This window comes from Telopea speciosissima, chromosome 3 (genome assembly GCF_018873765.1).
Source record: "Telopea speciosissima isolate NSW1024214 ecotype Mountain lineage chromosome 3, Tspe_v1, whole genome shotgun sequence".
Classification (NCBI taxonomy): Eukaryota; Viridiplantae; Streptophyta; class Magnoliopsida; order Proteales; family Proteaceae; genus Telopea; species Telopea speciosissima.
The window spans coordinates 16,006,876-16,032,688 of record NC_057918.1 but is presented as its reverse complement, the minus strand read 5'-3'; the positions used below and the strand labels follow the sequence as shown (position 1 = coordinate 16,032,688).

At 38.9% G+C, this 25,813-nt stretch overlaps 1 protein-coding gene across 1 annotated transcript; it reads left to right on the top strand.

Moving 5' to 3' along the window:
- The first annotated feature begins 1,152 nt into the window (after nucleotides 1-1,152).
- LOC122653478 (protein tesmin/TSO1-like CXC 5) lies at nucleotides 1,153-25,813 on the top strand. The gene is made up of 9 exons (XM_043847323.1): nucleotides 1,153-1,426; nucleotides 1,520-1,851; nucleotides 3,267-3,374; nucleotides 5,951-6,128; nucleotides 10,829-11,191; nucleotides 11,534-11,637; nucleotides 11,736-11,830; nucleotides 24,261-24,686; nucleotides 25,275-25,813. Exons 2-9 carry the CDS (start codon nucleotides 1,523-1,525, stop codon nucleotides 25,493-25,495), a joined length of 1,824 nt encoding a protein of 607 aa, XP_043703258.1. The 5' UTR covers nucleotides 1,153-1,426; nucleotides 1,520-1,522; the 3' UTR covers nucleotides 25,496-25,813.

Below are 25,813 nucleotides of genomic sequence, written 5' to 3'. Positions count from 1 at the left end.
CCAATTTTGAAGACTTGATCCTTAGAATTGCTGACACATGTACATTCGTCTAGCCCTAGACATAAGAACGGTTCATTAATAATTCATGTAACTATTTTTATTGCTTAAATACGGAAGCAGGAAAAAAAACGTACATCAGTGGTAGGTAGCTCCTCTCTCTTTCTCTGCCTTTCTCCTTGGGGCCCATGTTATTAAAATTGGTACCGGGATCAGTATAGGACTTGACCGATACCAAAACTGATAATCATATGTAAGGGTGTCAAAGTTCACCCCGAATTGGTTTTGAAACCAATTGATTTAATCTGAATCAAATTGAGTTGAACGTTCGAGTTGGGTTTTATGGAACCATTAGTAACCGAAACCAAACCGGAGGAACTTAATGTGTTGATTGAAATTGACAAACGACCAAATGAAAATCGAGCTCAGACCAGTAGCAACGAAAAAAATACATGTAAAATCTAGACCGGACTAGAACAAACCTGATAGTAGTCTGATCACAAAAGCTGATAATACAAATTTGATAAGAACTGGATCAAATCAAACTGTAACGGTTTGGTTTTAAGTTAGTCTAGTAATAAATTGAAACTGATTTAAAACATTCAAAACCAGACCGAACCAACAATTGACACCCTTAGGTGATATTATCAACCGTATCAAGTCATATCGGATGGTTTGATACTTAATTTCAATGAAAAATTAATTATTTGGATGCGGGATCGGCCAAGATTTTGGCAGCCAATAATGATGCGGATTATCCGATACGAAACGATGACACTGATATTTCCATGTTTCGGACCTCGCCACTCCTATAGTCCTATGTCTCTAAAGGCTAAACTATAAACTAAAGGCTGAAGAGATTTTTTCTTTAGCGCCAATTTTATTTTTCTTTCTAATAATTAAAACCTACAAATCAGAGTCAAGAAACGTACAAAATTCCTCCCCGCACTTTCCACTCACACCACTTTCCCTGAGAAGGTATATATCTTCCTTTATCCAACGTCTACCAATGCACCATTCATTTCCCTATGAATTTCAACCGTTAGATCAATCCACAAAGCATCCACCGTTTGATGGGACCACTTCCCACATCTGACCGTCCAATATTTACAAATTCAATTTCAAAAGCTCGAGAGGGAGGAGAGAAAGGCCATTAGCTTCTCCTCTCCCATTCCTTTCTTACAATTTTCTCTGTCGAAACATATTTTTGCTGCAAAATCCTCTATCGTTGGCATCATCAGTCGTCGTCAATCTGTCCGTACCGATCGAGGTTGCTGGCATCTGTATTCTGCGACGATTTCAGGTCGACATTTGCCGGATTGCAGAGCTTTAAGGAGCAGCTCCGTGACGGCACGGTTCCTTATTCCTTGTAATCTATTGTTCATCGATATTCGAGCGGTTGTGAGATCCAAAAGTTCGAAAATTTGAGGTATTTTTGAGGGGTTTTGTGATGATTGAAGAGTAATCCTTTGGATTGGATTCGCCGTGTTTGTTTGAATCTCTATACGTTTTAAATTAGAAGCCGATGGAGCAAGGTGACGGCGGGGATTTCCTGCTGAAAAAGCTTCAATCGGTTACAACAACGGCGACAGTGACGCCCGTCTCTGAACCACCGAAGAAGCTCGCGAGGCAGCTGGATTTCACGACGATTTCTAGTGCCTCGGCAGGTGTAATCTTACCGGAGAACCTGCAGCCTCAGCAGCCGACAACAACGCTTCCACCTTCAAATCCAACAGCCCCACCATCCCCGCAAGCGCTGTCGCCGCTGCAACATAACAACCTTCCGCCTTCGCCTGCGCATACGCATCCGCCTCCGCCGCCTCCTCCTCCTCCTCGGCCTTCGTTACCACTCGTGTAAGTTTTTTCAATTGTTTCGTGTTGTCTTCGGCTTACTTTGAAAGGTTTCCTTCTTGTTTAATTTAATTGGTTAGTTAGTTTAGAAGTTGAAATCTTTCAAGTCCATGTGCTTTAACCAGCGTTACTGTCTCGAGTTTTTTCGATTTGTTCTTTTGCTTTAAATTTATTTCTAGTTTTTTTCTTTTAAATTATTTATGTAGATCGAATATAATTCTGTTTTAGTTTTATTGATTAGGAAAAGAATGTTTGAATTCTCTCTCACACACCCTCATACACACTCACACACAAAGACTTACAAGTTCGATTTTCAGTTCATACTTGTTATAGTCTTGTAGCTAGAGCAGAGACTATTTTCAGATGAATCGTATTCTATTTTTAAAACAAAGAGCTAGCTTGCTGTTCCTTTTTTTTAAATCACAGTGTAAATCGGTTGACAAAAAATTCATGTTGTTTGATTCAAAGTTCAAAATGCTCTATCGCGGGTGATAAACTGTTCACACTTGAAATTCTATTGATCTGGTGATTAAATATTTAAAATATTTTTTCCCCTCCCTTGGTTGAACTTCTTGACGAGAGCACTATTGTACATTTGTGAACTTCAAAGATATAAATGAGTATTGCTTTTCTTTGTTCCTAGACTATCAGTTTCTTCCATACGATGTTTTGGTCATACTTGATGCCTCTGATCGTCAAATTAGTGGTGCATTTTGAGTTTGTATCCTATTTTGGAATTGTGCTTCATATCCGAGCAATTTCAATCAGGTGCAATTGGAATTGAGATTCAACTATGAGAAATATATCATGCTTAATTACAGTTTCTATGAGGAATTCATATTGCATCATTCTCTTTGCAAAACCATCAAATGTACTTGCTTTATTTTCTTTGTAAACACAATCTACTTCATGAATGTTAGTGGTCATGCTTAAATTTTTTATTTCACCTTGTGTCATTGAGGTGTCAGGTATTTCCAAATAAAGCTATATTGGAGAACTTGAAGAATTTCAACTTTTTCTGAAATATTCTCAATAATAAAAAATCTATAATCTATCAAGGAACAATAAAGTTTACTAAAATTGTCCATTGTTTACAAGCATTAAAAAACTACAATTTGTGTAAATGTTTTCTGTTTCTGTAGAATATTGTGGACCTTGATGTATGCAATACACAATAACTGGTGATTTTTCTTTTCATTTGAATTTGTTTTCCCTTATATTGTGCCATCAATCTTTCATATAACATCCTGTTTATATTTGGAAATTTTGACGTATTTGGTCATTGCAGTGAATGTATTTAACTTTTAGGGAAGTGATGTTTATGAACTTTTCTTAACCTGTAGGCAAGGATAAAAATCTCTGTATTGAAACTTTCTTTTACTACTATCTACCTCTAACTCCTGCATGTCTTTCTTCAGGAAGCCGGAGTCTCCAAGATCACGACCGCGACCTAACATTGAGGTAAAAGATGGCACACCAAAAAAACAAAAACAATGCAATTGCAAACACTCCAGATGCTTGAAGTTGTAAGTAAAATACCTTCTTGTACCCATTTTTAGTATGTCAGACTAAGACAGTAAAAAGGATCTGAATTTGCTTTAAAATTTGGAGTTGGTGGAAATGATATGTAGTTTATTGTAAATCAAGTTTTAATCTTGAGGATAGTCATGATATATTGTTTTCATGTGTGCACTATTTATTCCCCCTTTATCTTATAGATCAAACTGGAATATTTTTGTACTTCATCTTTTCCTATTTCCAATTGAAGTAATTAGAAATGCACTCATTTGATGAACTGGAATGCAAAATTTTGGATGCTCCGTGTGAGACATAAAACAATTTATTAGTCACTGAGTTGGTTGTGTTATGACTGGGAATAAGCCAGTGTGTGAAATATGGGAGAATTCACTAAAAGCTTCATGGCCTTCTGGTTGTTATTGTTCAAATGAGGTTCCCTTTTTCCATCTTATCTTTGATTTCGTTATCTCTCTGTTCAGCAAAACTTGCCAAGATATCCATAAATCTGTAAAATTTGGAAAAAAACACCAGTCTTATCTGTTGATGGTCTGAAGCAGCTATGTATTTTACTAGAAGAAACATGCAAGTACGGTGCAAAATTTAAATTTTTTTTCTTTCTTTCTCTGAACTCCTCAAGAGACAGAACACTTGTGGAGCTAAGGACAATGGGATAAGCTATGCCTTTGTTGGGATTGAGGCAACCCAAGAGAGGGGGTGTGAATTGGGATAAAAAATTCTGTCAAAATGATCACTCAAATACCCAAAACACAATGAGTCCCAAAGGGTTGAGATGTGCGAAGATGATACCCAAAAGAAATTTAAGGAGAGGAGAGACAATTTACACACCAGGATTTATAGTGGTTCGGCAACCTGCCTATGTCCATTCCCAAGATCACACTTGGCTTTCACTATCTCCAAACACTCATATAAAGTTTTCTTGGGATCAACAGTAACCCAAGTGATTACGGCACAGTCTCACCTAGTGATTTTACTAAGCGTCACTACCAACAACCCAATAATAACTCAACTCAACTAATGAGGAAAACAACTAGGGCTCCTTAGCCAAATAGCACAATGAAAGCACAAAGAAAAAATCTCTAGAAGGTCGATATTCAAAATGAAAGCACAAAGTGATTCTCACAAGAATGACACTAAGAAGACTTAAAGATATTCAATTAAGGTTCTGACTCATGCCAAATGGCCCCTACAAAGTTCTTAAATAATGTTTCAAGGGGGGTTAAAAAACCCTTGTCAATACAAGGTCTAACAGGCAAAAAACTTCCTAACCTGTCGACCGGTAATTTCAGCTGGTTTGTCTGAATGTTAGTGACTGTTATTGTATATAGCTGTTTGAACGGTAACTGGATCGACACCGGCGGACCGCCCAAGTGACCGGATGACCTTTGGCTGCTACCGGTACAAGAGCCGAAAATAGTCAGCTCACTGGAGGTTTGCAGCTGGTTGCTATCAGTGGAGCGACCAGATGATCCTCAGAGCACTCATGTAGTAGTTACTGATTGCAACTGGCGAACCGGTGAAGCGACCAGATGCCTTCTAGATTTAATTCTGATTCTGGTTTTAACTAACTTAGATTTCAACATTATTCCAGTACGTTTTAAGTCAAAATCATTCAATTTAGGTTATGAGTTCTCTCTATCCTTTGTATCCTCTTCGGATCCCTTATAGCTTGATTCAGCTGCAGGGATAGGCCATTATTTTTGTTGTGGAGTCCTCTACATCTCTTTCTTATTTTTTCTTCTTCTTTCCTCATATTTTTTTTTGGGGTGGGGAAAAATTCCTAGGCTTCATTGATGTATCAATCATTCACCCAAAAGAAAAAAAATCTTGAGGTTGTCTATCAAAAGGTCCTAAGGCAAGGTATACCATTGTAGATTAATTTAGTTCTTTTGGTTATATCCTATGTGTCCATGGTATGAGAATCACTTTACATAGGATTTTACAAGAGATATACAAAATACATAGAAAATCCTAAGCCTAGAGATGCCTTCGAATATGTTTGATGAATGCATCCTTTGAAGTTCTTGACCCACTGTATATAATGGAACATCTCCAGCAAAATTTGGTCTTAGACAAGGCACATGATCAGCATTGAATTGCCACTTGCTGCCATAAGATGGAAGGTCAGTAACCTTTACCAACCATGAAGCCATTACACACAATCCATCCTGCATACTATGAAGCTAACAGGTGAGGTAGATATAATAAAGAATAATCTTTTTCACCTTTGAAGACAAGTGAGGAATCACCAAAAACAATTCCCATATGAATGTAATGCCTCTACAGCCTCATCTCCTCACAGTTGGTATTTCTTGTCATGAGATATCTCTGAATGGATGCTGAACTCATTCTGTATCATTTGATCAAGTTCACCTTCTGTTGACTGAAAACTACATAATGCCAATGACAATAATGAGTGATGACTATATAAAAGACGTGGTTATATCATGTGACGTGTTTAGTTCTGTTGTAGTGTTCAGTTGAAACATAGTATCCATTCTCTTTGCTTTCGTTTATGATGTTACCATTTACCAACAAGAAGCTAACTCTGTCAATGCCTGGTTAGGTACTGTGAATGCTTTGCTTCAGGGATTTACTGTGATGGGTGTAACTGTGCAAACTGTTGTAATAATGTTGAGAATGAAGCTGCTAGGCAAGAAGCTGTTGAAGTTACATTGGAGCGTAACCCAAATGCATTCCGGCCAAAGATTGCTAGCAGCCCACATGGAATTCGAGATAGTAGGGTACGTAGTTGAACTCCTTCAAAATTTGATGCAATCTATCTTGCTTGATATGTTAATTGTTAATTTTCTTGCATGGTTTAAATAAATGATTTATATCTTGGTGTTGATGAAAATTTGTTAAGATATCAACTCCAAAGAACTGAATAGGGATGCAATGGATTAAATGATGAATCTAGAGTGGATAGAGTAATTTCAAAATTCAAATGTGATTTCAATATTCATTATTGGAACTTGTATCCAGTATCCAATGGCTATTCCATTTAACTAGCTAAACTTTGGAATCTGCTAAGGATTTGAATATTTGAATTTTAACTGGATAGTATCAATTAATTTTTAGCATATGTAAAACTAATTGATAAAATAACAATGATTATTTTGTCTCACAAAATATATTATGCATAGTAAATAGGCTTATATGTAATATAATTTATATTTGGAGGGGATGTATCGAGATTTGAATTCATATCCAATTATTTATTTAGGTAATAAAAAATATTTTAGTTCATGTCTGATATCTGATTATCTGGACAGATATCCTAATACAAAGCTGGGTAGGATCTATATATTTGACCAAGGGCTCTGGTTTCCTGCATGGCCTGTTATTCACAATGTGGCAGATCGGGTGGGCCCAAATATTATGTGCAAGTAGGGTTTTGGGTCCCTTTCTCACATGTTAATTTTCGGTGCAAGTGGAGTTGCCTCTTGGCAAAATAAAACTTTAATGATCAAAAAGGAAAAGGAACTTTTTGGAAATGATTGAAAACAAATGGATGGCTGAAAGTGCAGGGGTAAATGCCATTCTATGGAGGATTATATGATTGAATTTGACTTAGAAATTTGACACATGGGCAATCCAGAGTCCAGACCATGCATTATCTAATAAAACTCAGGAGTCGCAGCATCACCCTTCCTTGTGGCACAATTATGTGGTTGACATTGGAAGGACTTCCTATATGAGCCGTGCAAAGAAATTTTTTCCTTATATCCCTAGTTGTTCTTGGTTCTCAATCTTCCTTCTTATATTTGGTTACCTTAGAGGCTGTTAAAAAGTCCGTCCTTTACATGCCAGATCTAATGTTAAATTTCCTAATTTACTATTTACTGTTAGTATTATTGACCTTTATGATAAATTTGCATGCTCTTGGGTTTTTGACCTTTTGGAATTGTGTCATAGACTCTGGCTCCTGCAAAATGAAATGTGCTTTTGGAATTTTTTTTACATCTCACTATTACCAAAACCTTTGTTTGCTTGTTTTCTTAAGGAAATTATTTTTGTGCTTTCTTTTTGCTTGTATTCTCTATACAGTTGCATTGGAAGTGTTTGGTCCCTCTTTATGTGGCTGTGAAATCATGGTGGCGAAAGATAATAAGCTTGAAATTACACCTGTGGTGTTGGCCGATTTTTAATATATTCTGCAAACCTCTGGCTTTCTTAATGGCTTAAAATGCAATGCCAGTTGTTTTCTGTGTTCCGATCAATTGGCTTTTTTTTATTTATTCACTTCATTCCTTTTCTATTTCTGTTCACTAGTTATTCATCTTTTTTTTTTTTTGTTGCCTTGAGCTCTCATTCTTCCCTTGATATTTTAAATCTTTCTGGGTCATGAGCAGTTTTGAAAAGGTAATAGGTGTTTTTAGAATACATTTATTAGTTTTTTTTTTAATCTATTAGATTTTCCTGATGGATGGAAATCTATATATTGTTTTACGTATTCTCTGTTTAGAGATGCACCATTGCATACTTTTCATCCTGTTTATTTTCATGAAAATTTACAATTTGATAAGCTATTGATTTCTCAGTTGTGTATGGACATCAAACATATGAAAATCCAGTTGTTGCTGACAACATGGTTACTAATTTTTGCATACACCAAGTGTTGATTACCTATTTCTATCCTTGTCTTTGTGGTGATGTCCCTCAATTCCTACTTTGGTACTATTCCACTCAACTATTTGGGAGAATCACACAGGCTTGTGCTGGCATGGGTTGGGTTTGGGAAAGGGCATATTGGTCAACCCTAACCTGTCTCTACTCATGCAGCATGTAAAGAATCTACTAATTCTCCAATGTTACCTGGACAGGGCTCTGAGATTTCCCTTGCCTTCTTTAACGTACCGGACCTGACCAGACCTATTTATGGTGATTCCAGACCCCAACTGTTAGGGACGGGCAAACCAGATCTTGGGCGTGGCCCACTTCGTTGGCTTCCCTAAAAAACATGCATATATTCTGTTTACTCTGCAATTTGTAAGCTCTATCATCATTTTTAATTTATGTATTATGTTACCATGTAAACATTGACTTTAATATCTAATGCTTAATCTGCAGGTTCATGATAACAGAAATTCACTGTTTTCATAAAATAAATATCTCTTTTATGTTTAATGAGTCTTTTTTTATGGGGTGGATGGGCGGGAGGGGGCTACCGTTTGTAGGAATGGCACTGATGGAAAGCTTATTGTTAAGTTTTTACTTTCATTTCATTGTTGCTTGTAGATCCATGTTTTTCTTCTTTTTTCCTTTTCTGTTGCTATCGAGAAGTTCAGTTCATTACAACAATGTTGACCACTTTCATTTATCCGCTTAAGTATTGGATCACACGTCTACTTCTCCATAGCAAGGGTCTTAGAGGTGAATGCTGAAATTTAACACAGTTATGGTTTAACGATTTACAATTTTACATACTTGAGTTGCTTCTAAACTTTCTTATTTGTTAACCACTTGAGCAGAGAGCATACTTGTTGGCATAAGAACTCTAGTCACAACTGTTTCATTTCTATTCATACCACATGTTATCTTCCATTTTCACATCAGTATACCGACAGATGTTTAAAGGCCGTTTCACTTGTTGAATACTTCTCTAATTCCTTTAACTCTACTTTGTATTATACAAGGGCTATTGAATGACTAAGTGATAATAAATTACCATGTAATTGAGAATTTGGGATGCTTACTAGCTTGATTCTACTGCCCAATCTTTCTCTAATTTCTCTAATATTTAACATTATCTGCTCAGTGAAGTTGACACAATAGATATGGCTCCCTTTGAGGTAAGCTCTTCATGCATGCCTCCCAAAGAAAATTAATAACTGATCCAAAGAGATTGTACCTATTTGTTTCATACTAAAAAGTATTCAGAAAGTGCCTTTTTTTTTTTTTTTTTTCCATATTTAGGAAATGTTCATACATGAAATAAACATTTGCTTGAATCTATTTGCAATGATGATTGATTTATTCATGAAATTTTCATCTTCATGCATCAACTTATATGCTGTTCTTGAGAATTTCACTCACGTTATATAGGGAATATATTCTGGAAAGCTCAAGAATATTGTACTTTTATAGTAGGTATTGTGCTATTGCATTCTGTTATTAATATGTCTTGGAATTTATCTATATTGGTGTTGTATGTTAGAGATAAATGATCTTGTGAAGTATATAATCAACCATTCTCGGTCCTCATTCTCTTGCTAAACTCTCTCTCTGGATTCCTTGTGTGTGCTATTATCCATGTCTTTGAGAATTTCATATTGCCCAAAACCATACTTAACCTCTTTGGATTCCTGATTAACCACTGAATTTTAGATCTCACATAAAAGCTGGCTGATCTTATGGGTGGCTAGAGACTCTATTACTTGCAATCATACAAGGGAGGGAGGAAGGGATTCCAATGCAAATAACCAAGGCCAACCACAGATACTTAATATCAATACTGAACATATGTTTAGGTTCCAATGAAACCATGTCCTGATAACTTATACATAGTTCCAGTTTCAGAAGACAATACAAAGAACAAATGTCATGATAATAAAAAACAACAAAGTCTTTGTTCATACTAAGAAGCTGTCCTTTTTTTGTCCCCATGAAATAATGAGATAACTAATAAATAACAATTTCTTGATTGGAAATGCCAAATAACTATACTATGCAAAATAGGCTTTTTACTACTCTCCCATACATAAATGCCACACATACTGTGCAAAAGCCTGTCACACACCATTTCTTTGGGAATTTCTAGCTTTGATGGATTAAAAGCTTGAACCTCAGTCAATGCTGAAACAACACTAGTGCAGAACAGGTACTTGTAAAAAGCCATATAATGAAACCAGATAACAGAATTTCCAATTGCAAAGATAACATAGTGCGGTTCCTACAAGGATAGTTTGGGAAGAAGTCCATGTATGGGCACCTACTTCGGCCATGTGGCATGTTCAATGGGGCTGAAATATTCTGGACAGGTAGACCCCAAGGTCCCCTTGCTCACATAGTCACATGTCAAGTGTCCGCCCAAATTGAGTTGGCCACATGGCAAAATAAAGCATAAAAAGAATCGGGGACTACGAAGCGGTGCATGACCATACATGGGAGGGTCTGCCACTACATGGTGGGTATATGATTGAATTAGAGGTGGAACTTGATAAATGGTTAACCTCTCCAGATGTGCCCATCTTTACTGACCTGTTTTTTTTTCTTCACCTGTGAAGAAATTCTTGCTAGAGCTTTATTCCATCAAAATTTGCTTAGAATTTTCAATTTCCTCCAACGGAAAATTAGGTTTGAGTGAAGTAGTAATATTTTCAAAGGAATGAGATTGAATATATATGTTTCCTTTTCAGCTAATTCACCAACATTTGAATTTCCGAACCGTTTTTGTTCTAATATAGCTTCTTTTTCATGCATTTCTATTTAAGCAATATAGGAGGAGGCAGGGGAGGCCCCAATGGTGGCAAAGCACAACAAGGGATGTCACTGTAAGAAATCAGGATGCCTCAAGAAGTATTGTGAGTGTTTCCAAGCCAACATCCTCTGCTCAGAAAATTGTAAATGCATGGACTGCAAGAACTTTGAAGGCAGCGAAGAGAGACGGGCTCTTTTTCATGGGGACCATGGTAATGCTATGGCCTACATCCAGCAGCAGGCAGCAAATGCAGCCATTACTGGGGCTATAGGGTCCTCGGGCTATGGGTCCCCTCCAGCATCGAAGAAGAGAAAAAATCAGGAGCACTACTTTGGGACAACTGCCAAAGATCCACCTATTCACAGGCTTGCACCATTCCCTCAGGTACTTTCAATGTTGCATCCTTGAAGAGAGCTTGAAGAGAGCTTGATTGCTATGTTGTGTTAGGTATTGATTGTACTACTGCAACAACACATTTCTGTTAAATAGATGGGCCCTACCTTTGCCATCTGTATCAGGAATAGAAGTAATGTCTGCTTGCAAATTAGTAGGCACAACTGTATTCTCCTTACTCTGAATTTTAGATGAATGCGAATTCTTTGCGTTTACCAGTTATTCTCATTTTCTGTTGCATATCTTTCCACAATGCCGAATGGTTGAGTTTTGATGGTATGTTTAGAGCTCATGGGAGCATTGTTTAAGTGTTATCTTTCCTTTGTTTATCAGGGGAATAATCTTAAAGCTTCTGTACCCTCTTCTTCCTTCCCATCTGTCCTTGTTCCTCGAACTTCTAATCCTGCAGTAATGGGCTCTTCAAAATTTACGTACAGGTATTGTTCTTGTTCATAGTTAATGAAAGCTTTGTTATTTTGTCCCCCTTCTTTCTTTTGTCCGCTAAGACTAACTAGTATTAATGGTCATGCTGAAGGTCTCTGCTAGCGGATATTATCCAACCCCAGGACGTCAAGGAACTCTGCTCCCTTTTGGTGGTAGTTTCAGCAGAAGCTGCCAAAAAGCTTGCAGGTATATGTTAGTATATATAGGATAAAAGGAAAATAGCAAGAAATGAATGATATTATTCAACATTCAGGTTCAGAATTATCAACTGCCTGTAGATCTGCACACCTGCCTGTCCCTGTCCTTTTCGTAAGGTTGACTGCATGTGAATGGCTGAAACTGAAAACTTATCTTCTTGTGTTTGCTTTGTCTTTAAACTTAATCCTTCAGGATATACCTGGCAATCCTGAAACACTGGTGGGTAGGGTTCAAAAACACTTTGGTGTGCTTAATTGTGCTTAAATCTTAGTTGTAAATTTGTTTTCCATGGCTGTTTCAGTTATTCCCAAAATAAAACTTTGGCTATTGGCGAAAATTTTCAGCGAAATTTCAGTTAATATATATATATAGGGAAAATCTTACCTTGGTTACAACGAGATTGTAACCTTATTCTTTTTTACCCCTTGTCTTATTCCCAAAAGTCATTTAATGTTGCATTAATGCAGGGGTAAATAGGGGTTTCAAATAGGACTTGCATTAAATGACTTTCAACTTTTTGTAAACCTCCTTTTACCTCTACACCTATTTATATATATATATATATATATATATATATATATATATATATGGTCCTTCTATTCATCACTATGAAGAGTGAAGCAATTCGCATCACTATTTTCAATTTGCCCTTACGAGTCATATTTCGTTGAGTTAGGATGAAAGGTAAACTTGTTAATTTACTGTAGAAAATCCCTCCTGCACTGTCTCTCTCTTTCTATTCCTTTCACTTCGATTAATGCTGCACTAAAACCTTCAATAGAAACATCAACGAACTCATCAAATCCCCATGGTCAGGCAGGTTCTTCCTATCTCCTCAAATCTCTGCGATGTCAAATCCTCAACAGGTCCAGATGAGAGGCATCTTATCTTTGTCAATATGGCTGACTTCCTTACTGTTAAGTATATGTACTGTGGGGTACATGGTTGTGTAACTCAATAGGGGAGTCTTCCTCTATTGAGATTTGGGTCTTGGAGTCCTAGTTTATTTATGTTTCTTAAGAGTCAGTCTCTAATTTGGTTTCCAATTTAATCTTTGAGTTGTAACTAGGTTTTATCTCTGATTCCTATTACAAATAGAAATCTATTGTTATGTAGTCTGTTGAGTATGAATAAAGCTTTGGGGGGGGGGGGGCTGCCTAGTATCGACTATTGTTCTCTAGTCAGTGCTCCTTTTTCTCCCATCTCATCTCTTCTCTTCTTCAGATTCTGGTTAGTATTATCTTTCGTTACACTAGATTGTCTGAGATTCAGACATTATAGAGCTTCTGCCTCTACCTACCTATCAACCGTCCTTGAGAATCCACCTTATTATGGATATTCAGGGACAGATCTCTCCCTCAATGGAAACCGAATTGCAATGTGATGGACTCAATACTCATATTATCACATGTTACAAACATGTGATATGGACCAATCTCAGCCAATCTTGGTTACCATTTTTAACAGATCTTTATTGCTTTGTAATCTTGGAGTGACCGGCTAGGACTCATCTTGTATGTATACAATTCTACCTTGTAGGATTGTCTTGATGTAAAGCATTCAATTGAATAGATTTAATATGGTATCATAGAGCCCGATTTTCTCTGCTCCAACGAGCACAAAGATCCTTCTTTAATATTCTCTTTTTTCCTAGTCGGCTATCTTTAACACTATGAGCACTGAATCTTCTCTTTCATCCTCCACATCCCCCTCACTTCCACTGTCTTCACATCTTCTCCTCTCACCTTTCCGTCTGCAAACCATTTTTTATCCATTAAACTCATTCCTTCTAATTTTCTAATATGGAGAAAAGAGATTGTTCCCTTTTTAAATGGTCAAGGACCCTACGGATTCCTTGATGGAAGTCATACCTGTCCTACTGACCCTGTTGCAGCAGCGGCTTGGATGAAGCAAGATGCACAGCTTGTAAGCCTTATTGTGGCTTCTCTCTCTGAGAATCTTGTTCCCCTTCTTCTGGACAAAGAAACCAGCCATGGATGCTGGTCAACTTTGCATGAGACCTATGGCTCTGCATCCACTACCCGGCTATGTCACTGCACCTGGATCTTCAAAACCTTTGTCAAAAGCCCAACGAGTCATTTACGCTTCTATTACACAGCGCCAAATCCATCTCTGATGAGCTTGCTGCGTCTGGCAATGTGCTCAAACCCACTAAGTTCAACATGCATAATCTTTGTTCTCTCCGTGACGATCTTCAAGATGTAGTCTTTGGAATCTTGAATCGCCCACAGCCGCCCTCCTACACAGAACTTCATGTTCTTCTCTTAAGCCATGAAAGTATGCAGGCATTTTGAAAGTTCTCCATCACTGATGCTCCGACACCAACACCCACTCCAGCCGCCAACACCGTTCAATGGTCCCCTTCCTCCTCAACTGATCCCAGCTCCTCTTCTTCTAGTCGGGGATCCTTTCGAGGTCGCGGGGGGTGTGGTAGGTTTGGTCATGGTGGCGGCGGTCGCGGTTCTCCACAGGATGGTCATCTCTTTTGCACAATATGTCATCGCACCAACCACCTAGCACAGACTTGCTTCTACCTACCCAACTCCTTATCCCCACTCAGCATATGCACCACAGGTCCATTATTCCCAACCCCCACTATTACCCTACCCTTCTACTTCGCCCTCCTCTGCCCTCACCATGTTACCCCTGACCTTCACTCCATGTCCTCTTTTGATACTTACTCAGGTTCGGATAGCCTCCACGTTGGAAATGGTAAGGAAATCCTATATCTCATGTTGGTAACGGTACTCTCTCTTCCCCCTCTCTTTCCTTTAAATTGTCTAATATTCTTCATGTTCCCTCTATCACCAAACCTCTTCTTTTTGTTCAACGTTTTGCTCATGATAACGGTGTATTTTTTGAATTTCACCCATTCTATTTTTGTGTCAAGGATCAGGTCACCAAGGCGACTCTTCTTACCGGTCCGAGTAAGGGTGGATTGTGCACCTTGTCTTCCTCCCAATCGTCTTCCCCGTCTGCCAGTATTGCCGAGCGTACAAGTATGGATGGATGGCATTCCCTTCTTGGTCATCCTCATGAGCGCATCCTTCGAACTGTGTTACGTGCCAATAATTTTCCTTGCTGTTCTTCTCATCTTTGTCATGTCTGCCCTGCCTATCAACTGGGCAAGGCCATCCATCTTACATTACATGAGACTAGTTCTCGTAGTTAATATCCTCTAGATTTAATTTTTTAGTGATGTCTGGGTACCCTCCCCTGAACTTTCCTTTGATGGTTATCATTATTTGTTCATTTTTGTTGATGATTTTTCCAAGTTCATTTGGTACTACCCTTTAAAGAATAAATCTGAAGTTTTTACGGTTTTTGGCCAATTCCGGTTACTTGTGGAGTGTTACTTCTCTCACTCTATTGAATCTGTACAGACTGATTGGGGCGAATATCGTTCCCTCCCCACCTTTTTTGGCAATCTTGGCATTGCCCACCGAGTCTCTTGCCCTCATACCCATGAGCAACAAGGTTCTGTGGAGTGGCATCATCGACATATAGTTGAGACGGGTTTGTCTCTTCTTGTCCATGCTTCGGTACCGCGGCAATACTGGCACTTCGCTTTCGAAATTGCCGTTTATCTCATCAACCGTATGCCCTCTAAAGTTTTTAATAATTTATCTTTGTTCCAACTGGTTTACAACAAGGCTCCGGACTATAATTTTCTACAAATTTTTTGGCTGTTTGTGCTCTCCGTTACTTAGGCCATACAACCGTCATAAAATGGATTACCGGTCTGTTCCCTGTGTTTTCCTAGGATACAGTCCTCATCACCACAGTTACCGTTGCCTTGACCGTCACTCTGGTCGCTTTTACATTGCACGCCATGTTCGTTTTGATGAAATAGTGTTTCCCTTTAGCACTCCTATTTTTTGGATCCACCACCATCATTTGTCTCTCCATCAATGCCCACCCCGTGGACTGCTACTCCTCTTGGTACAATAAATACCACTCTAGTTCCCCCTTGTCCCAATCCGATGCTACTGCCATGTGGTTCTCCATCTCCTCCATCTGTGTCCACGCATCCTCCTTCTCTAGCGCCTCTTACCCCCACTATATCCTCTCCTACGTTGCCTACATTATCTCCCCCTCCCTCACCTCCCTATCGTACCCGCCCCCCCCTACATGAGCTATATGAATCTCCTTCCTAGGCTATTCCTTCCCCCACCCCTGCTGGCTTAGATTTAATTCCAGCGCCACCCCCAGCCCCACCTACCTTAGCCCGAGTTTACCCTATGCAACTTCGCTCCCAATCTAAACCACCCCAGGCCCTTGGTCCCACCTTACCCTCCACATTTGCTCCTGAACCCACCTCCTTCTCCCAGGCCAATAAAATCCCTGAATGGCGAACTACAATGACTGAGGAGTTCAACGCCTTGGTTCGCAATGGTACATGGTCTTTAGTACCCCACTGCCCTAGCATTAATTTAGTAGGCTGCAAGTGGGTTTACCGCATCAAGCGCAAGGCCGACAGAACACTTGAACGTTACAAAGCCCATTTGGTGGCTAAGGGCTTCCACTAACAACATGGAATCGATTGTACTGACACTTTCAGTCCGGTGTCAAACTGACCATGATTCAGACGATTCTATCCCTTGCTAATTTGCTGTTGCTCACAATTGGACTGTTCGCCAACTCGCTGTTCACAATGCTTTCTTGCATGGCCATCTGACTAAAGAGTTCTATATGACTCAACCTCGGGGTTTGTTGATCCAAACCTTCCCCAACATGTTTGTCGGCTCCACCGATCCTTGTATGGTCTTAAACAAGCGCTCGCGCCTGGTTTCACCGATTGACCCAGTTTCTCCTTACTTATGGGTTTCATGCTTCCAAGACCGATCCGTCCTTTTTTTCTACAATGTGGGCACCAGCTTGATATACGTCCTCATCTATGTTGACGATATTTTGCTCACTGGCAATAATTCTACACAGGTAACCAGATTGCTGTCCTCCTCCTTGGCTAAGGAATTTTCCATTAAGGATTTGGGCCCTCTCCATTTCTTTCTAGGTATTGAGGCCCTACCCCATCCCCAAAGGTTGTTGTTGACTCAGTCGCGTTATATTGGTGATCCACCATTCAGCTGCATTACAACCAAAGTTCAAAAACTCATCTTGAAGAGGTGTCTCGACCTGGTCGAGATTCTCGAGATCTTGGCGAGACAGCGCATTTTTTTTGTTTCGGTTTGATGTTTCGGTGGGCAAATGGCCATAGTTGGCTCCGAAACTTTAAGAGAAGCTTGTTTTAGGCTTAATAAACATATTCAAATCTTCAAATTGTAAAAAAAAACACCCAATTTTGTGCTTTGGATTTGCACCTTTGGTTGGCAGTAAATGTCTAATCCTTAGGTAATATTTACCTATACACACATTGTTTGAGTGCTATGAGACATAATGGGCAAATAAAACAAGTAAATTATGCAATAATGGATGAAGACACATAATATTTAATAATTATTTAGGAAATAGTTGAGACTTAAAGTAAAAACTACAAAGTACAGTGAACAATGCATATTAAATAGACACCCAAGTACAATAAACAATACATATGTCATAGACACCATAGTCTTCCATGTCCCAACAATACAATATTGTGAGTCTATGATTGTCTATTGATATGAACTATGACGTGTTGGATCAAGTCCACTCATGGTCCGATGGAACCTACATGCATTATCTTCTGTCTGCATGACATATGAATGCCACATCATTGTGCTCAAATAGAAACAAGAGTAGTTTCTTCTCAGGCAGGTCGAGATTTCACCAAGGTTTTCGAGATTTCGCCGAATTTTTGACCGAAATTTTTGAAACACTGCAGGTTTAAGTTTTTAATGTAATCTTGTCTCAAGGAGCTCGAGATTCTTGAGATAGTTGAGATCTCGGCGAGATTTAGAACTATGATTACAGCAAGAACACGTGTTATTTGCATTTCATAAGTTTAAATACATATGTAAGTAAGAGAATATACTACTTAATTGATTACCAACATCACCACCATTTCGGCTAGCCTCTGAGGTGGGGGTTCCAAAACTCACTGTTTCATCCGTAAAACTTTTAATCTATATCCATTTGGAAAATTGTATATGTTAGGAACCCATTCAGAGTTTTTGCTTATTATATCATAAAGAACTACACAACTCACCTCATTGTTACAAACAACTTGTTGGTTTTTATTTGGCTCCAGCTTTGTGACCACTGTCTTCACTGCTTCTATAAGGTCCGGATTCATCCTAAGTCTATGGCTTATGATACTTGGGATTTCGGTAGTATGCTGAAAATTGACATATAGATATTATCAATGTATTACATGTTCTATAAATAATAAAATGTAATTTGAATTAGACACAACAACAACAAACTAAGCCTTATCCCATCTAAATGGGGTCGGCTACATAGATCCTTGCAAATCAAAGTAATAGAAGAAGAAATGAAGACACAAGAGATGAGAAGTGTGAAAAAGAGAAGTTAAAGTAAGAGGAAAGAAGCTCAGCCCAGGAAGTTAGGGAAATCTCAGCTATATGGGGTCAGCAACATGATCTTTGCCCTCCAATAGGCTCTATCCGAGGTCATACTTGGTACAAGACCCATAATACACATGTCATTCTTCACTACCTCTCCTATGGTCATTTTAGGCCTGCCCCTTGCTCTTTTAGCTCCTTCAATCAGGATCAGATCACTCCTTCGTACTGGGACATTCTCAGGCCTCTGTTGAACATGGCCATACCACCTCAAACGACATAAGTAAAATATTCACCAGCTTTATGTAGTGGATGCATAAGTTGGCGCTCCCAGCGGTCCTTGATAATCTTCAAAAAGGACTGACTGCCACGTTGCATCGCATTGTAGACTCGTCTTTCATCATGTCCACAACAACATACAATTGTGGCATGGTGGGCTTGAAAGTAGAGTCCACCATCCTCATGACCAAGACAACTAGGCCTAACACTTTCACCACCTTAACAAGACACAAAACTCCTCAGATGCAATGGTTGCTTGTGCTGCCCTACCACCAGGGGAACTCGACTCCCTCCACCCAAACCATTCTTTAGATGTAAACATAGCTCAGAGTCTGGCTTTCTTTGTCTCTAAGCTCTTTAATGCAATATAGTTTGTGGCGAATATAGTGATTTTGGGCTGACCAAGTCCCTAACACACTTCTCTTTCAGAAGGTTCAATGCAAACCCATGGTTGTAGATAAAGGTGCTCACATGTCTGGCTCTCTCAACAACACTCTGCACCAATTTTACCTTCCCCATGTCCTATAGCATCAAGTCAATGTAATGGGCTGCACAAGGGGTCCAAAAGAGCTGGTACTTATCGTTTTGACTGGGCTTCTTGAAGTTGCTTTCGTTGTCTGTCACAATCTGGATAACGTTCTCCACTCTCACATCCTCAACCACCTCAGCCAACAACTTAAAAATATATTTTGCATACTATACTTTCTCTCATTAAATGCATCCATAGATTTGAGGAATATTGTCCTCCCGTCACAGTAAACCACAAAGTTGATGATGGACTTTCTTGTGGGCCCAGTTCAACCATCACATATAATCGTGACCCTGTAGCATTCCCACGTCATCTTTAGCTCATCTATATAGTCCTGTAGCTCTATTTTCTACTGAGGCAAATACACTTTATTATTTCATATGTGGTTGGCCCCTTGACCCTTGTGCCAGCCTCAAGAACCACATCTAGCATTGTTTGATAATAAGGTCCCATAGTGACGTTTGTTGGGATGCTATGGAATAACCAATACTTAGACATAGCCTCCCCAATCATCCCCTTCATATTACCCCACATCCCCCTCACTTTTATGTTGCTTGTTGCCTTTTTTCATGTAGATGCTGGGATCCTGCTCGAGTACGGGATCCCGTCGTGGTTTGACCACTGGAGGAGGTGGAACTGCCCTAGTACTCTGTGATCTCCTGAAGGGAAATATAGGCTGCCTACTAGATGGACCTGTTCCTCCACTTCCACTACCACTTGCCGTAGATGGATCAACTCCTCTATGTCTACCCTGCTCCTCCTGGAAGGTGGCTTTGCTCCTCGCTTGTGCTCACTGAAAATCTCTAGACTCAATCTCTATCTCCTCATCATCAAGCAAATACATAGGGTCATCACTGTCATCATCACTATCATAATCCCCTTGTACTGGGTGGGTTGCATAAACTGCCTCCTCAAATGCTATCTTCACCTTCTCCTTTTCTACCTTCCTCCTATGCCCTCCCCTAATGCTTTCAACTATGGACCTAGCAATCTCCACAGGTACCATGTAGCATGCAGCCACATCTGTGGCGTTCCCAGCCAAATGTTGTTTCGGCCTCCCTATATCCCCCCTGTCACCCATGGTTCAAAATCTCGCGATATTTCGCCGAAATATCGCTTAATTTCGTATATCTCGAGCTTACCGAGATGCGAAATCAGGTCGAAATGAAAAAATACCATATTTCGTCGATATCTCGTGAGATATCGACGAAATATGGTATTTTGGCTTAAAGTGTCACGTGAAGGGGGGCTTTAATACAATATTTCGCAGATTTCGGTCCATATTTCGACCAAGAGCTGCATTTGCTAAGGAATTTCAGTCTTTTGCCTATTCTTCCACTCTTCCAAGCTCTCATCCAATACTCTAGCCATTGTTCAAGCACATTGTTGTCGGATTTTCGCCGGTAAACTCATCGGAGGGTCATCTAAGCTCATCATCCAAGCTTTTTTCCACTATTTAAGGTAAATTCTATTCCTCTAAAACTATTTTTTTGAAAAGACTATGTACAAATTTTGTTGGATGGTGATGATATTAATATATGTTAGACACCGGAGGCCGATCTATTATAGCCTCACGGCGTCGAAATTTTTTTTTTTTTTTTTTCCTGGTCTTAAAAATTCATTTTCCTACAATTAAAATAGGAAATAATTAGGGGTAATATGACTTAGATGGTAATGAATTAAATATATGTTAGACACCAATGGCCGATCTACGGCTTCACGGTGTCGGATTTATTTTTCTGCTCTTAAATAATTATTTTAATTTTCGCACATACCACTCCATTGGCATCGGATTATGGTGCATCACAACCTTACGGTGGATATAGATATGGATCATCATCATATGGGCAGTTTAGTGGGGTAGGGGACTATGACTACCAGTCCTAGTCCCAGGGACATACTGGATCATCTTTTGTAAATAACATCTTTGCATACCCTAGCGGACCTAACTACCAACCTCACTAGCCATACATGCAGCCAATGCCATCGCCTCTTGCGCCGGCGCCAACATCATATCACAGTGGATCATCTTCTTCACGGACTGGATCGATTGGTAACCCTAGTTTATATCCTAGGATAGGTTACCTACAGTATGTTGATGATTCCATTTACGTGACACTTGTGGATGACTACACTCGTTTCTTCTCCGATTCTATACCGTGGTCCACATATGTCCTTCAAACAGAGAGCAATGGACGTCGACTCCAGCGAGGCATGAGTGGGATTGATCCAGGGAGGCACAGCAACTACTATTAGCAGTTTAGCACTTGTAATTTGTAACTTAAGTTGTGATTTCATTGATCTATGAACTTGTGAGTTGTGACTTGCAAGTTGCAAGTCTTGTGACTTACTAACTTTGACACTTAGTGTATTGCCTTTAAGGCTTTAAGCGAGTTATTGAATATTATGGAGTTTATGAGAATCATGGCACTCATCAATGTGTATTGGCTTTAACTTGATATGTGATGAAGTTAAATACTATTATTAAATATTAACTGCCTAATCTATGTGTATTTAACTATTTATACATTAGGGTCGGCGACTGTATGTCAATCAAGGGTGCAAGCCCAAAACACCAATTTGAATTCACATTTTTACAATTTTATGGTTTAAATGTGTTTATTAAGCTTAAATAAGGCTGTCCAGGCCTAGATATGGCCAAATACCCCCCGAGATGGACCCCCGAAATATTGCAGAAAAAATGCAATATTTCGGTCATATTTCGCGATATCTCGGATATTTCGGATATCTCGGTAGGCCCGAGATACCGATATATCGCGAGATATAGTACTATGCTGTCACCTCCCCTGCCTCCTCCCTGCCTCTTCCTCTATCACATCCCCGATCGTCTTCTATGTTAGCCATTATCTCACCTCCCTAATGTTGCATAAAGAATGAAGTCTTTATTAACTGAGAAACATCAAACTGAGCCAACTAAAACAACTATGTAGGCACTTAATATTTTTCCCCTAGCCCTTATATTGTCATAATTAAAAATAATTTTCAAAATTTTCTTTCAATAAAATATTGGCCTAATACAAGAAAACCAAATATGGTACCACATTTGAAGCCCTCATATGCACTTCAAAACACACTGAAATCAGCAGTATTATTTTTCTAAACAAAATAGAATATTTCCTGATATTTCTTTTTTTATTTTATTTTTAAATATTATTCATAATTTGGAAATTAAAAATAATTATTTAGTGATAGAAAATAATTTCCGATACCGTGAAGTCGTAGATCGGCCAACAATGATTAACATATATATAATTGAGCCCCATCCAGTTTATATTAACCCTAGTTTTTTCACATTTTTGTTGTACGAAAATCGCTTATTTTGACCAGAAACAAATTAGATACTGTGAGGTCATAGATCGGCCTCCGGCGTCTAACATATAAAAAAAATTCACCCCACAGTCCCATACAACAAGTATTGCCCTTTTTTTTTTCAAATTTCTTTTTGTGGGAGAAGGTAGTTTACCTGAAACAGTTTGATGTAGCCAAATCTTCCTCAGTAATCAACAATTGATCTCTTTGGAGTGATGTGGCAAAAAATCCAAGTTTCCAGGTCTTTGGTGCTTCTCCAAGTCGAAACCCGCAAGTTTCTGTCAAAGTTTCGACTAAGCTCGTGAAATGGGGTATATTTATACCCTTGTTTGTATCATTTCGGCGAAATGGTATAAATATTACCAAAATTTGGGTACGAAATAATGTAAGTTTCTAGTTTCGTATATGGTTCTGTCTCGAGCCATTCAAAATTACCGAGTTTTCTGAAATTTTGGCAAAATTTCACCGAGTTTTCGAACCATGATCACAAAAGAGGCCATGCAGTCCATGCCATGGTATGCCTGAAGAAACACTCGAAGTCCAGCATAACAACCTGATATTGTTATCGTCAACATACTCTAGGTAATTCAACTTCGTATGCATTGTAGTCGTCCACAACACCTTGTTCCACCAAGAAATATTGATGATTTGGCCAAAAATCACCAAATCTGGTTTTTTCTTTTATAACATTTTCCCCTCTTACTGTAGAAACCTTTCAAAATGCATGAAATGGTTTGACATTTCCTTCGAAGTATTGCTTTTATAAGCACTTTTTTGCATCATTTTCGACGAAACGATACAGAAACCGAAACTATACCTAAATTTCGGCCGAAATGCCAAAATTTCAATTGAAAAGGGATTCAAGAGATGGAGAGCTTGTATGGTTATCCTCTTCTGAGCTCATCGAAGAGAGATGTTCTTCTCCTCCTGGTTCTCCTTCAACCAGTTCAAGCGAACTCAAGTAAATTTCCTGTTCTCATTATTAAAAAAGAATGATTAGGGAAACAGAGTGATAGGAATTCTAAATTATAGCTTGGACCTGGACTTGTTCCAGCACTTTTTACACTCTTGAGATCGAAATTTTTATGTGAAGATTTCAAATGGATGTTCGTCATGTGTTTCAGCCAGAGAACACGGAAACTGGCCTGAAACGGTGGAGACAGACCAAAAGTTCCAAATAAGAAAATGAAAAAATTTGTGGAATAATGCAGAATTTTCATGATATTTCGGCCAAAACGAAACGAATTTCATGACTTAAGTCTTAAATTCTTAGTACCTGTACTGTATGTGCACAATATCTGTAGTTTTTCTTTTGCACTTAATGTTTGAGTAGTCTTCCTGGTCATTTAGGCCTAGGTTTCTCCTTATTAGATAACAATACTTCTCCAGGTTTTCTTTCTCTGGTTCTCACATACTCGTCAACCTGTTCACTGTTTCTACATCCTGATCTAATTGGTAATGCACAGCGGGTTTAGATGCTAATTGCACTTAATGTTTGAGTGGGTCTATTATGTAGTTATTACTTTTAATTTAGATGCTAATAACAATGTAAGGATTGGCTGATCCTGATCTAATTGGTAATGCACAGCAGATCTGGAATCCAAGTGCAGTATCTGTTTTCTGCACTCTGGATCAGTTGATCGAAACCAATTCAGAGCTCAGGGCATTGCATTGCGTTGAACACTAAAAGTAGTTGAGAAGTGTCTCTATGATGGTTTGTTCATTTGTAGACATGCTTGATTGTTCATTTCAAATATGATACCTGAGAATTTTTGGAACCTGTACCTTGACATTTCAGACAAGAGAGATGAAACAGAGAGGCAAGCAGATAGAGATGATCAGATGGAGAGTTCCCTAGCTTCTTCGGCTCAAGGAAAGGAGGATAGTCAGAAAGAACCTGACATTGAGAAGGTTGTGGTTGATGACCGTTCAAGTGGGAACCAAGCTGATAAAATGGGCACGGACAATTCTGGATCAGATGGTGCAGATACTCAGAACGGAAGGCCTATGTCCCCTGGGACACTTGCACTGATGTGTGATGAGCAAGATACAATGTTCATGGCAGCTCCTTCCCCTAATGGGACAATGTGCCATGGACGCAAAACATCCCCACGATGGCCTAATGGGCAGGGCATGTCTGAGATGTATGCTGAACAAGAAAGACTTGTTTTGACTGCATTTCGGGATTATCTTCGGAAGATCACCACTAGTGCACAAATTAAAGGTGTTGTTCTCTACCTTATTATTTGCTTTCTAACTTTCTTTTATTTCTTTATTCTAAATCTTGCACAGTTCAGTATTGGTTTGTGGACATCAAAAGTCTACTGAGTTTTCTGATCCGACTTAGCTGTCCCTTGGAACAGTGAAAACCAAAGGGGCTACCAAATACAAAATGCCAAAGTAGTCTCAGGAAGGATCTTTATGTAGGGCATCCCATAACTACTAATAAAGATTTCCCATTTATGTATGCATGTCTATATATATATGCAGCGCTAAATGCCAGATATTAGACAGCCTGAACTGATTTTACCAATTTTTGAAACTAGTCTTCCTAAGAGGGAATGGTGTTCCAAATCCATTCGATGAGCTTAACTTCTTAGAGTGGATTTTGTTAGAAGGGATGGAAACTCCACTCCATCCCTCCCAAGAATTTTCAATGATGTCCGGCATAGAAAGTGAAGAGGATGTTAAAATCTCCAGATAACCTGATGATGTGTTCTCTCTTGTTTGCGACTTTTAACTTGTATTCTACCACTATTTTATTTCAGTTATCTGAAAAATGGTTTTTTTTAATCTCTCTTTCATATTACAGAAACAAACTGTTCTTCGTTGGCCAGATCGACCGAGACTGGGAGTCAACATGAACCTGTTGCAAATGGTACTGTAAGGGCTCCTTTTCCAGTCAGTCCTGAAATATCTAAGACATCAAGTGCAGGTGCTGCTGCTGCTGCTACGAATAACAGTCAGATTCCCAAGGCTGGAGGATCATTTGGGAATGGGGATATAAAACCAAAGATTGAGAAAGAGATGTAAAAGTGATTTGAGAGAGATAGAGAGGGGACCAATAGGGTTGGCCCAATGCCACATCACATCGTCCCTGTAATACTTGGCATTTTGTCCAATCCGGCTGTGCCTTTAATTATATGAAGATGTTGGTCCCTTTGTTAGAACCGATCATGATTGAAGAAAAAATCATGGTTAGATCCATTTTTTGGTCCTCATTAATATATTAATTTTGTGTTCTCTTTATCCTATTTCCATAGTGTGGGTGCGTGAATACACGGTTTAGGACTTTCAATTTCTGTTCTCGAGAAAGCCATTAATTATTTGTACAAAATACAAATCCTTCCA